The sequence below is a fragment of the Manis javanica genome, chromosome 4, assembly GCF_040802235.1.
Source record: "Manis javanica isolate MJ-LG chromosome 4, MJ_LKY, whole genome shotgun sequence".
Lineage (NCBI taxonomy): Eukaryota > Metazoa > Chordata > Mammalia > Pholidota > Manidae > Manis > Manis javanica.
In genome coordinates, this window is record NC_133159.1 from 6,727,079 (window position 1) to 6,739,317 (window position 12,239).

The 12,239-nt window shown below is 41.8% G+C and overlaps 1 protein-coding gene across 1 annotated transcript in view; it reads right to left on the minus strand.

Annotated features, from left to right (window-relative positions):
• Nucleotides 1-12,239, minus strand: part of LOC108387697 (solute carrier family 2, facilitated glucose transporter member 5) — a 33,020-nt gene that overhangs the window by 8,519 nt on the left and 12,262 nt on the right. Inside the window, exon 5 of the mRNA XM_036999568.2 lies at nucleotides 8,851-9,003. Coding sequence (XP_036855463.2) covers nucleotides 8,851-9,003 — 153 coding nt within the window. The remainder of the gene's footprint in view (nucleotides 1-8,850; nucleotides 9,004-12,239) is intronic.

Consider the following 12,239-nt stretch of genomic DNA (forward strand, 5'->3'; position numbering starts at 1 on the left):
GGTTTAAAAGTAGAAATAAATTCTACAAAGAAAACAAAAAGGCTCACAAACACATGGAGGCTTAACAACATGCTACTAAATTATCAATGGATCAATGAACAAATCAAAATAGAGATCAAGGAATATAGAGAAACAAATGACAACAACAACACTAAGCCCCAACTTCTGTGGGACGCAGTGAAAGCAGTCTTAAGAGGAAAGTATACAGCGATCCAGGCACACTTGAAGAAGGAAGAACAATCCCAAATGAATAGTCTAACATCACAATTATCGAAATTGGAAAAAGAAGAACAAATGAGGCCTAAAGTCAGCAGAAGGAGGGACATAATAAAGATCAGAGAAGAAATAAACAAAATTGAGAAGAATAAAACAATAGCAAAAATCAATGAAACCAAGAGCTGGTTCTTTGAGAAAATAAACAAAATAGATAAGCCTCTAGCCAAACTTATTAAGAGAAAAAGAGAATCAACACAAATCAACATAATCAGAAATAAGAATGGAAAAATCACAACAGACTCCACAGAAATACAAAGAATTATTAAAGACTACTATGAAAACCTATATGCCAACAAGCTGGAAAACCTAGAAGAAATGGACAACTTCCTAGAAAAATACAACCTCCCAAGACTGACCAAGGAAGAAACACAAAAGTTAAACAAACCAATTACGAGCAAAGAAATTGAAACGGTAATCAAAAAACTACCCAAGAACAAAACCCCGGGGCCGGACGGATTTACCTCGGAATTTTATCAGACACACAGAGAAGACATAATACCCATTCCCCTTAAAGTGTTCCAAAAAATAGAAGAAGAGGGAATACTCCCAAACTCATTCTATGAAGCCAGCATCACCCTAATACCAAAACCAGGCAAAGACCCCACCAAAAAAGAAAATTACAGACCAATATCCCTGATGAATGTAGATGCAAAAATACTCAATAAAATATTAGCAAACAGAATTCAACAGTATATCAAAAGGATCATACACCATGACCAAGTGGGATTCATCCCAGGGATGCAAGGATGGTACAACATTCGAAAATCCATCAACATCATCCACCACATCAACAAAAAGAAAGACAAAAACCACATGATCATCTCCATAGATGCTGAAAAAGCATTTGACAAAATTCAACATCCATTCATGATAAAAACTCTCAGCAAAATGGGAATAGAGGGCAAGTACCTCAACATAATAAAGGCCATATATGATAAACCCACAGCCAGCATTATACTGAACAGCGAGAAGCTGAAAGCATTTCCTCTGAGATCGGGAACCAGACAGGGATGCCCACTCTCCCCACTGTTATTTAACATAGTACTGGAGGTCCTAGCCACGGCAATCAGACAAAACAAAGAAATACAAGGAATCCAAATTGGTAAAGAAGAAGTTAAACTGTCACTATTTGCAGATGATATGATACTGTACATAAAAAACCCTAAAGACTCCACTCCAAAACTACTAGAACTGATATCAGAATACAGCAAAGTTGCAGGATACAAAATTAACACCCAGAAATCTGTGGATTTCCTATACACTTACAATGAACTAATAGAAAGAGAAATCAGGAAAACAATTCCATTCACCATTGCATCAAAAAGAATAAAATACCTAGGAATAAACCTAACCAAACAAGTGAAAGACTTATACTCTGAAAACTACAAGTCACTCTTAAGAGAAATTAAAGGGGACACTAATAAATGGAAACTCATCCTATGCTCATGGCTAGGAAGAATTAAATAGTCAAAATGGCCATCCTTCCCAAAGCAATATACAGATTTGATGCAATCCCTCTCAAATTACCAGCAACATTCTTCAATGAATTGGAACAAATAATTCAAAAATTCATATGGAAACACCAAAGACCCCGAATAGCCAAAGCAATCCTGAAAAAGAAGAATAAAGTAGGGGGGATCTCACTCCCCAACTTCAAGCTCTACTACAAAGCCATAGTAAACAAGACAATTTGGTACTGGCACAAGAACAGAGCCACAGACCAGTGGAACAGATTAGAGACTCCAGAAATTGACCCAAACATATATGGTCAATTAATATTTGATAAAGGAGCCATGGACATACAATGGCAAAATGACAGTCTCTTCAACAGATGGTGCTGGCAAAACTGGACAGCTACATGTAGGAGAATGAAACTGGACCATTGTCTAACCCCATATACAAAGGTAAACTCAAAATGGATCAAAGACCTGAATGTAAGTCATGAAACCATTAAACTCCTGGAAAAAAACATAGGCAAAAACCTCTTAGACATAAACATGAGTGACCTCTTCTTGAACATATCTCCCCGGGCAAGGAAAACAACAGCAAAAATGAGCAAGTGGGACTACATTAAGCTGAAAAGCTGCTGTACAGCAAAAGACACCATCAATAGAACAAAGAGGAACCCTACAGTATGGGAGAATATATTTGAAAATGACAGATCTGATAAAGGCTTGACGTCCAGAATATATAAAGAGCTCACACACCTAAACAAACAAAAAACAAATAACCCAATTAAAAAATGGGCAGAGGAGCTGAACAGACAGTTCTCTAAAAAAGAAATACAGATGGCCAACAGACACATGAAAAGATGCTCCACATCGCTAATTATCAGAGAAATGCAAATTAAAACTACAATGAGGTACCACCTCACACCAGTAAGGATGGCTCCCATCCAAAAGACAAACAACAACAAATGTTGGTGAGGCTGTGGAGAAAGAGGAACCCTCCTATACTGCTGGTGGGAATGTAAATTAGTTCAACCATCGTGGAAAGCAGTATGGAGGTTCATCAAAATGCTCAAAACAGACCTACCATTTGACCCAGGAATTCCACTCCTAGGAATTTACCCTAAGAACGCAGCAATCAAGTTTGAGAAAGACAGATGCACCCCTATGTTTATCGCAGCACTATTTACAATAGCCAAGAATTGGAAGCAACCTAAATGTCCATCGGTAGATGAATGGATAAAGAAGATGTGGTACATATACACAATGGAATACTACTCAGCCATAAGAAGTGGAAAAATCCAACCATTTGCAGCAACATGGATGGAGCTGGAGAGTATTATGCTCAGTGAAATAAGCCAAGCGGAGAAAGAGAAATACCAAATGATTTCACTCATCTGAGGAGTATAGGAACAAAGGAAAAACTGAAGGAACAAAACAGCAGCGGAATTACAGAACCCAAAAATGGACTAACAGGTACCAAAGGGAAAGGAACTGGGGAGGATGGGTGTGCAGGGAGGGATAAGGGGGGGGAAGAAGAAGGAGGCTATTAAGATTAGCATGCATGGGGGGGAGGGAGAAAGGGGAGGGTGGGCTGCACAACAGAGAGAGGACAAGTAGTGACTCTACAACATTTTGCTAAGCTGATGGACAGTAACCGTAATGTGGTTCTTAGGGGGGACCTGATATAGGGGAGAGCATAGTAAACATAGTATTCTTCATGTAAGTGTAGATTAAAGATTAAAAAAAAAAAGAAAGAAAGAAAGAAAAAGGGGATTACTCCTTGATAGGATAAAATTATTGGTAAATCAAAGATCAATACATGCTTTAAATATCCTTAATGTTGATCACTTAAAGGGTGTCAGATGATCAGCTATGGAGGTACTCTTTTCTGATAATATTCCTTTCTCTTAATTAAAAAAAAAAAAAAAAAAGCAGTTACTGTGTGCTGACCTCCAATGAGTTCTGCACAGTGGTATAGAGGGCATGTCAAAGTGTGGGCAAAGGGTCTGTTTGTTTCTATGCAGAAGATCAAGGCCTAGCTTGGATACCCAGAAAATGAACTAAGATACGATATGAGGAGGAGCTTCCGGCATCAGCACTCTCTGGAGGACTTGTGCCGGGGGATGATCATCAAAAAGCCTCCACAGGGATCCGGACGATGCTGCGGTTGTGGCTGCATCCAGCCCACCGTTTCCTGGACTTGCCATAAGAAGGAGGAGGGAGATGTCTAGGCTGGCATGTGCATACAGTGAGACAACGAATTTGACCAGATCTGTACTGTTGGAACTCAACCAGGAGTTGGGAGGGGTGCAAGTTGTAGCACCCCAAAATCTCATGACTATAGACTATCTATGGTTAAAAGAACATATGGGATGTGAACAGATCCCAGAAATGGGCTGCTATAATTTGTCTGATGGTTCAAGTACAGTTGGACAATATCCATCATATCATAGATAAATTTTCACAAATGCCTAGGGTGCCTAAATGGTTTTCTTGGCTTCACTGGAGATGGATGGTAATTATAGATTTGCTTTGTTTATGTCACCGTATTCCTATTATGTTAATATGTGTGTGCAAATTAGTTAGTAGTTTAAAACCTATACATACTTAAGGTACTCTACAAGAAGATATGTCAAAGAAATAATCAATCCTCCCATGTTTTCTTCCGTCTGCTATCTCTATAGCTTTTCTTCTTCCTTCCTAATTACAACCCTTAAATAGAATTTGTGCCTCATATCGAATTTACCGAGTATCATAATTCCTCCAGGTGGTAAAGATACCTCGAGACAACTGCTGGGCATAGAAGCCACAGGGCATAAATCTGCAAAGAAGTAAAAAGCTAACCTTTTCAAACAATATGGCTTCTCTCTCACTTACCAACTTTACAGTTCCCTGTATGGCCCCGGAAGATGGCTGGTTGGCCAGAGACGGGTAAGATTCCTCAAGGGAGGAACAACCTAAGACAGGCACAGTCGCAGGGGGGCCATCAGGTGAGAAATTGGGGATCAACAGAGGTGAGGCTCAGAACCTCACCCCCCCTGCTTTGAGAGAAATCTTCTGCATCCGTGGATGTTTTGCTGCCCTTGTCTAGCTTGGATTAATACTTAGTCTACAGGCACACACCTGACCATCTGATCATCTACATTTGCCCTCTTACAGCACTAAACTATGTTTTCTACCTTTATCTTGCATCTACCTACCACTTCAACATTTTATTAAAAATAATAATAATAATAATAATAAAGGGAGAAATGTGGGATCCAAATATAAATCAAGTATAAAAATCAAAGGAATATTCATATTTGACCTGATTGTTTATAGTTCATAATGCATGATCGAAACCGAAAGTTTCTGTGATGACTGCCCTTGTACTGTTCACCATGTAAGAATTTATTCACTATGTAAGAATTCGTTCACCATGTAAGAACTTGTTGTTATGCTTCAGAAGATAAGAGACTGATGAGAATTAGGCTTGAGATGTATTAATGATTGTGCATTGAGTATTGACCCCCCTATACAGAATTTTATTGTTGTTAACAACCATTTGATCAATAAATATGAGCGATGCCCTCTCAAAAAAAATTAAATTAAATTAAATTAAATTTAAAAAAAAATGGACAGAAGAGCTGAACAGACACTTCTCCAAAGAAGAAATTCAGATGGCCAACAGGCACATTAAAAGATGCTCCACATCGCTAGTCATCAGAGAAATGCAAATTAAAACTACGAGATATCACCTCACACCAGTTAGGATGGCCAACATCCAATAGTCAAACAACAACAAATGCTGGTGAGGATGTAGAGAAAGAGGAACCCTCCTACCCTGCTGGTGGGAATGAAAACTAGTTCAACCATTGTGGAAAGCAGTATGGAGGTTCCTCAAAAAACTCAAAATAGAAATACCATTTGACCCAGGATTTCCACTCCTAGGAATTTACCCTAAGAATGCAGGAGCCCAGTTTGAAAAAGACATATGCACCCCTATGTTTATCGCAGCACTATTTACAATAGCCAAGAAATGAAAGCAACCTAAGTGTCCATCAGTAGATGAATGGATAAAGAAGATGTGGTACATATATACAGTGGAATATTATTCAGCTGTAAGAAGATAAATCCTACCATTTGCAACAACATGGATGGAGCTAGAGGGTATTATGCTCAGTGAAATAAGCCAGGCAAAGAAAGACAAGTACCAAATGATTTCACTCAGCTGTGGAGCATTAGAACAAAGAAAAAACTGAAGGAACAAAACAGCAGCAGACTCACAGAACCCAAGAATGGACTAACAGTTACCAAAGGGAAAGGGACTGAGGAGGATGGGTGGGGAGGGAGGGATAAGAGGGAAAAAGGGGCATTACGATTAGCACACATGATGTAGCAGGGGGGGGACACAGGAAAGGCAGTATAACACAGAGAAGACAAGTAGTGATTCTGTAGCATCTTACATCTTAGTACTCTGATGGACAGTGACTGTAATGGGGTATGTGGTAGGGACTTGATAATAGGGGGAGTCTAGTAACCATAATGTTGTTCAAGTAACTGTACATTAATGATACCAAAATAAAAAATAAGTATATAAGTAAATAAAAAGAAATGAAAACTGGAAACAGTACAAAGCGCCATAATGGTAGCCTGGATCCATAAACCATGGTGTATTCATAAAACAGAATTCTCTACTGCAGCGACAAGGAAGCAAGCTCCACGGGACCAACGCCACAAACAAGCTGCCTGTGCAGCACTCTTCAGTGTGGTCCCATCATACAACGTCAAACAGGGAAAACCTGTCTTTGCAAAAGGTGGTAGAGACTACTGAGAAAAGGAAGGATGAGACGATCATAAATGTTGGCATTGTGGCCCCTTTCAGGGTGGGGCGGCCCTGATGGGAGGGAACATGGCAGGCTTCCAGGGGGCTGACATGGTTCTAGGGCTGGACCCAAGAAAGGCTCACACAGATGTTTGATTTCTAGTTGACAAAATGTCCATTGGTATCTTATGCACTCTTCCTTACGTATGTTATGTCTCACAATAAAAATGGTTCAGTAAGTGAATCAGTAGTTGAGGTCCTTCGAGGAACTGTGCATGAGCCAACCCACCCCCTTTCTGCTAGGGTTTGCAGCTGGTGACAAGAGCGGGTGTCTGCAAGCTCGGCACTAGTCTAATGGCTCTTCACGTGTCAGCTCACCTCCCACGGCAGTCCCGTTATGAGGCAGGAACCAGCCCAACTTCACTTTACAACTGCAAACCCTGGGGCATGGAGGGTCTAGGCCCCTCACCCAAGGTCAATTATTTAGGAGCAAAGCTGATATTTGAACCCAGGCACAGTGAACCCTGGGAACCCCTCATCATATGTTATATGGACTTTTAGTCAAACTCAAGGCGATGACCACCTGCCAACCCGTGACTAATCCCTGGTTTGTTTTTAAATGAAGAACGTCCTCATTTAGACATCATCTCTTAAGTCACACCTCAGCCTTTGAACAAACCCCCCATCCCACAACACTGTCACTCTTCGCAAGGAGACGAGTGCCATGCAATGCTAAGCTCAGCTGCTGCCCTGCCCTCCCCTGCACGGCTGGGTCATCATTTCCCTGACCTCCTCTCCTGCCTCGGCAGAGCCGTGCTAATCTTGGATCCTGCTTCAGCCACCCCAAGTGGCCTACAATGAGTGTGGTCCCACCTCCCATTCAGGCCCCTGCCCCCACCCCTGCACCCCAGCTCCTCTCAGAGACCCCTGGACTGCCAAGTCCAGATGCTGTGTTTCCATCTTGCCCCCTGACTTTCCAGACTTTTCACGGGGACTGCCCACCCCACCCACCCCATGCCACGCTCCCCCAGAGGCTTCTCTGACACCATTCTCTTGCAATCTTCCCTCCTTCCAACCCTCCCTTCTTGTTTTTTGAGCACTTACTATAAGCCAGGAATTGTGCTACACATTCAAAGAGGAGCGAGGCCAAGCCCTACCCTCCACGCTCTGACCTGAACAAGAGGCCAATGGTTGCAGACCCTCACTAGGGATGGAGGGACCAAATGCAGTCCAGCACCACACCAGGAGCCCCCTGAGTGCACACAGAACACACTTCTGTCCCCTCTGCCCATACCTGCACCTCCCCGAGCCTAGCCCCTCCCTGTGCAGCCAACCGCCCCCTTCCCCACAGCACAGAGGCCTTGCACAGTGGCCGGGGCTCTGCAGGTTACTCAGGGTCCTGCCGGTCACTCGTGTGCCATCACAGGGACACAGGAACCTGGCTCCTCCACTCCGGGTCCCAGCCCCTGACAAGGGTGATCAGAGGGTGGGAGAGTGTGGTAGTCAAACACAAGCCTGAGGCCTGAGCTGCCCGGATCCGTGCCCTAATGAGACCTTGGATGTGTGACCCAGCCTTTCTATGCCTCAGGCTCCATGTCTGTAAGGTGGTCATAATGACCCTGTAGGCTTCATAGGGTGGTTTGGAGGAATAAATGGAATTAATGTGAAAAACCTGGTGCCTGGTCTATGATAAGCATTTTCTATATTTTGATGGGTTATTTATAGTGATTTTGCTTTCACAAGTTCAAGATCCAAGACAAAGAATGGGGCAATCACACAAAAACAGGGATAGTTATGAGTTACTGTGCACCTACTATGGGCAAGGCCCCTGTCTTTTGGGGAGGGTGGTGTGGCTCCAGAGTTGGGCTCTGGGATAGGACTGACCACCTCACCCACATGGGATGGGTCAGGCGACCCTCCCCTTCTGGGTCTGTGGAGCGGGCTGATCACAGACCCCTGCAGCAGTGTGGCTGGGAGGCCCAAGGGGTGCTGGAGAAGCCTTGGGCCCAGAACCAGGCACAGTGGTGGCTGTTGTTACCATGCTCCAGGCCCCTATATGGACAGACACCAAGCTAGCCAAGAGAAAGACTACAGGGCCTCCTTCTCAAAGCCACCTCATCCACGTCCTGTGAGGGACTAGAAAACATCAGCTAGGCTGTCCCCACCAACTTGCCCAGGGCCTGCTCGGTGCAAACACCATCCCAGCGTCGTGCGGACAGGACGGTGTGGGGGCTCACAAGGACAGCCAGCTGGCCAGCTCATAGAAACATCCTGTTGGAGCAGAGGGAGGGCTGGGGCTCCAGAGGCGTCCTGAGTTACCTTCTTTGTTTGCGAGGAGGCTCCGAAGGCCAAAGATCTGGGCCACGAGGATGCCGATAGTGATGAGGAGCTGGGGCACCACTCCCAAGGCCCCCCTCATGTTTTTAGGGGCCAGCTCCCCTAAGTACATGGGAACGACGTTGGAAGACAGACCTGGGAGGGGGAATGAAGTGAAAACACAGTCAGGAAACCTGGGTCTGGAAGGGACAAGCTGAGTCTTCAAATCCATTTATTCTCACTCAGTGATCCCGTTAGTCAGACTGCAAGTGTCTCAGAGTTGCAGGAGTAAGTAAACACTTCTTGTACTTCTTCATCCTTTAAGATTTAAGGAAAGAGAAAATAATCTTGACTGAAGAAGTTTGTGGACAGGTGCCCTTGCTTCTCAACTAGTGTCACCTGGGGACACAGGCTGGCCTGCCCTCAGGCCTTCTCTCCCGACTGGCATGGTCTCTGAAAGGAAGAGCCCAGATGGGGTTCTAGACACTGCCTCCCCTCTTGCTCCTTGGGAAGAATCTGTTAATAAAAGGTCAAAGATCCCTGCCTGCCAACTCCACCTTCTAAGACAGTCCATTGCATAATAAATGGATGCATGGATATGTTCATAGACATTTAAGCACAAACTATAATTATAGATAGCATTGGAAACTTAAATATATACTATGGAATAATTGCAATCTGGGATTTATGTAATGCCCGAACTACTTCTGAATCCCCAATATTTAAACATTTAGGTTTTCCCATCTTACTGGAATTTGACTCACTGAAGAATAGGTGGAATCTAATTTACAGGCTCTGAAGTATTTTCACATGTATTATCTCATTTAATTCTCCAAACAGGCCAATGAGAAGCTGGGAATCCTTTGTCAGTAGTTCAAGTATTATGCACCTAATCAGGAGTCACACTGAGGCTCAGAAAGACATGGGGGTCTGAGAGGGAGGCCCTGGCCAGGGAGAGACCAAAAGGAAATAGAGTTTGGAGTGAGTGGAGCTTATGGCTGCTGGTAATTTGATAACATTGACACAGGAGGAAACTGAAGTTTTCCAGCTTTGCAATTTTGCACAAGGTTGTCTCTGCATAATAATTTAAAGAGATGTCACTGTGGATCAATGACCAAATAAAAACAGAGATCAAGCAACATATGGAGACGAATGGAAACAACAACTCAACACCCCAAAACCTGTGGGATGCCGTGAAGGCAGTTCTAAGGGGAAAGTATATTGCAATACAGGCGTATGTCATGAAAGAAGAACGATCCCAAATGAACAGTATAAACTCACAATTAATGAAACTAGAAAAAGAAGAACAAATGAGGCCCAAAGTCAGTAGCAGGAAGGATATAATAAAGATCAGAGCAGAAATAAATAAAATTGAGAAGAATAAAACAATAGAAAGGATCAATGAAAGCAGGAGCTGGTTCTTCAAGAAAAGTAATAAAATAGATAACCCCTAACTAGACTTATCAAGAATAAAATAGAGTCTACAAACATAAACAAAATCACAAAAGAGAAAGGAAAAATAACTATGGACACCACAGAAATACAAAGAATTATTAGAGGATACTATGAAAAATTATATGCTAACAAATTGGATAACCTAGAAGAAATGGATAACTTTCTAGAAAAATACAACCTTCCAAGGCTGACCCAGGAAGAAACAGAAAATCTAAACAGACCAATTACCAGCAGCAAAATTGAATTGGTAATGAAAAAACTTCCTAAGAACAAAACCCATGGACCAGACGGCTTTAACGCTGAATTTTATCATTTAGAGAAGACCTAATACCCATTCTCCTTAAAATTTTCCAAAAAGTAGAAGAGGAGGGAAATACTTCCAAACTCATTCTATGAGGCCAGCATCACTCTAATGGCAAAACCAGACAAAGACACCACAAGTATAGAAAATTATAGACCTATAGCCCGATGAACATAGATGCAAAAATACTCAACAAAATACTAGTCAACCAAATTCAAAAATACATCAAAAAGATCATCCATCATGATCCAGTAGGATTTATTCCAGGGATGCAAGGATGGCATAGTATTCAAAAATCCATCAACAACATACACCACATGAACAAAAAGAAGAACAAAAATCACATGATCATCTCAAGAGATGCTGAAAAAGCATTTGACAAAATTCAACATCCGTTCATGATTAAAAATTCTAAAAAATGGGAATAGAGGACAAGTACCTCAAGATAATAAAGGCAATATATGATAAACACACAGTCAACATCATACTTAACAGCAAAAAGCTGAAAGCTTTTCCTCTAAGATCAGGAACAAGACAAGGATGCCCACTCTCCCCGCTTTCATTCAACATAGTACTGGAGGTCCTAGCCATGGCAATCAGACAGCACAAAGAAATAAAAGGTATCCAGATTGTTAAGAAAGAAGTTAAACTGTCACTGTTTGCAGATGACATGATATTGTACATAAAAAAACCCAAAGAATCCACCCGAAAACTACTAGAACTTATAACTGAATTCAGCAAAGTTGCAGGATATAAAATTAATACACAGAAATCTGTTGCATTCCTATATACTAATGATGAACTAGCAGAAAGAGATATCAGGAAAACAACTCCATTTACAATTACATCAAAAAGAATAAAATACCTAGGAATAAACCTAACCAAGGAGGTGAAAGCCCTATACTCTGAAAACTACAAGATACTTATGAAAGAAATTAAAGAAGACCCATATTCATGGATAGGAAGAATTAATTTGTCAAAATGGCCATCCGGCCTAAACAATCTACAGATTCAATGCAATCCCTAACAAAATATTAACAGCATTCTTCAATGAACTAGAATAAATAGTTCTAAAATTCATATGGAACCACAAAAGACCTCAAATAGCCAAAGCAATCCTGAGATGGAAGAATAAAGCAGGGGGGTTATGCTTCCCAACTTTAAGCTCTATTACAAAGCCACAGTAATAAAAACAAGTTGCTCCTGACACAAGAACAGACCCATAGATCAGTGGAACAGAATAGAGAGCCCAGATATAAACCCACACATATATGGTCAATTAATATATGATAAAGAAGCTATGGACATACAATGGGGAAATGACAGCCTATTCAACAACTGGTGTTGGCAAAACTGGACAGCTACATGTAAGAGAGTGAAACTGGATTATTGTCTAACTCCATACAGAAAAGTAAAGTCAAATGGATCAAAGACCTGAATGTAAGTCATGAAACCATAAAACTCTTAGAAGAAAACATAGGCAAAACTCTCTTGAATATAAACATGAGCAACTTTTTCCTGAACACATCTCCTTGGGCAAGAGAAACAAAAGCAAAAATGAACAAATGGGGCTACATCAAGCTAAAATGCTTCTGTACAGCAAAGGACACCATCAGCAGAACAAAAAGGCATCCTA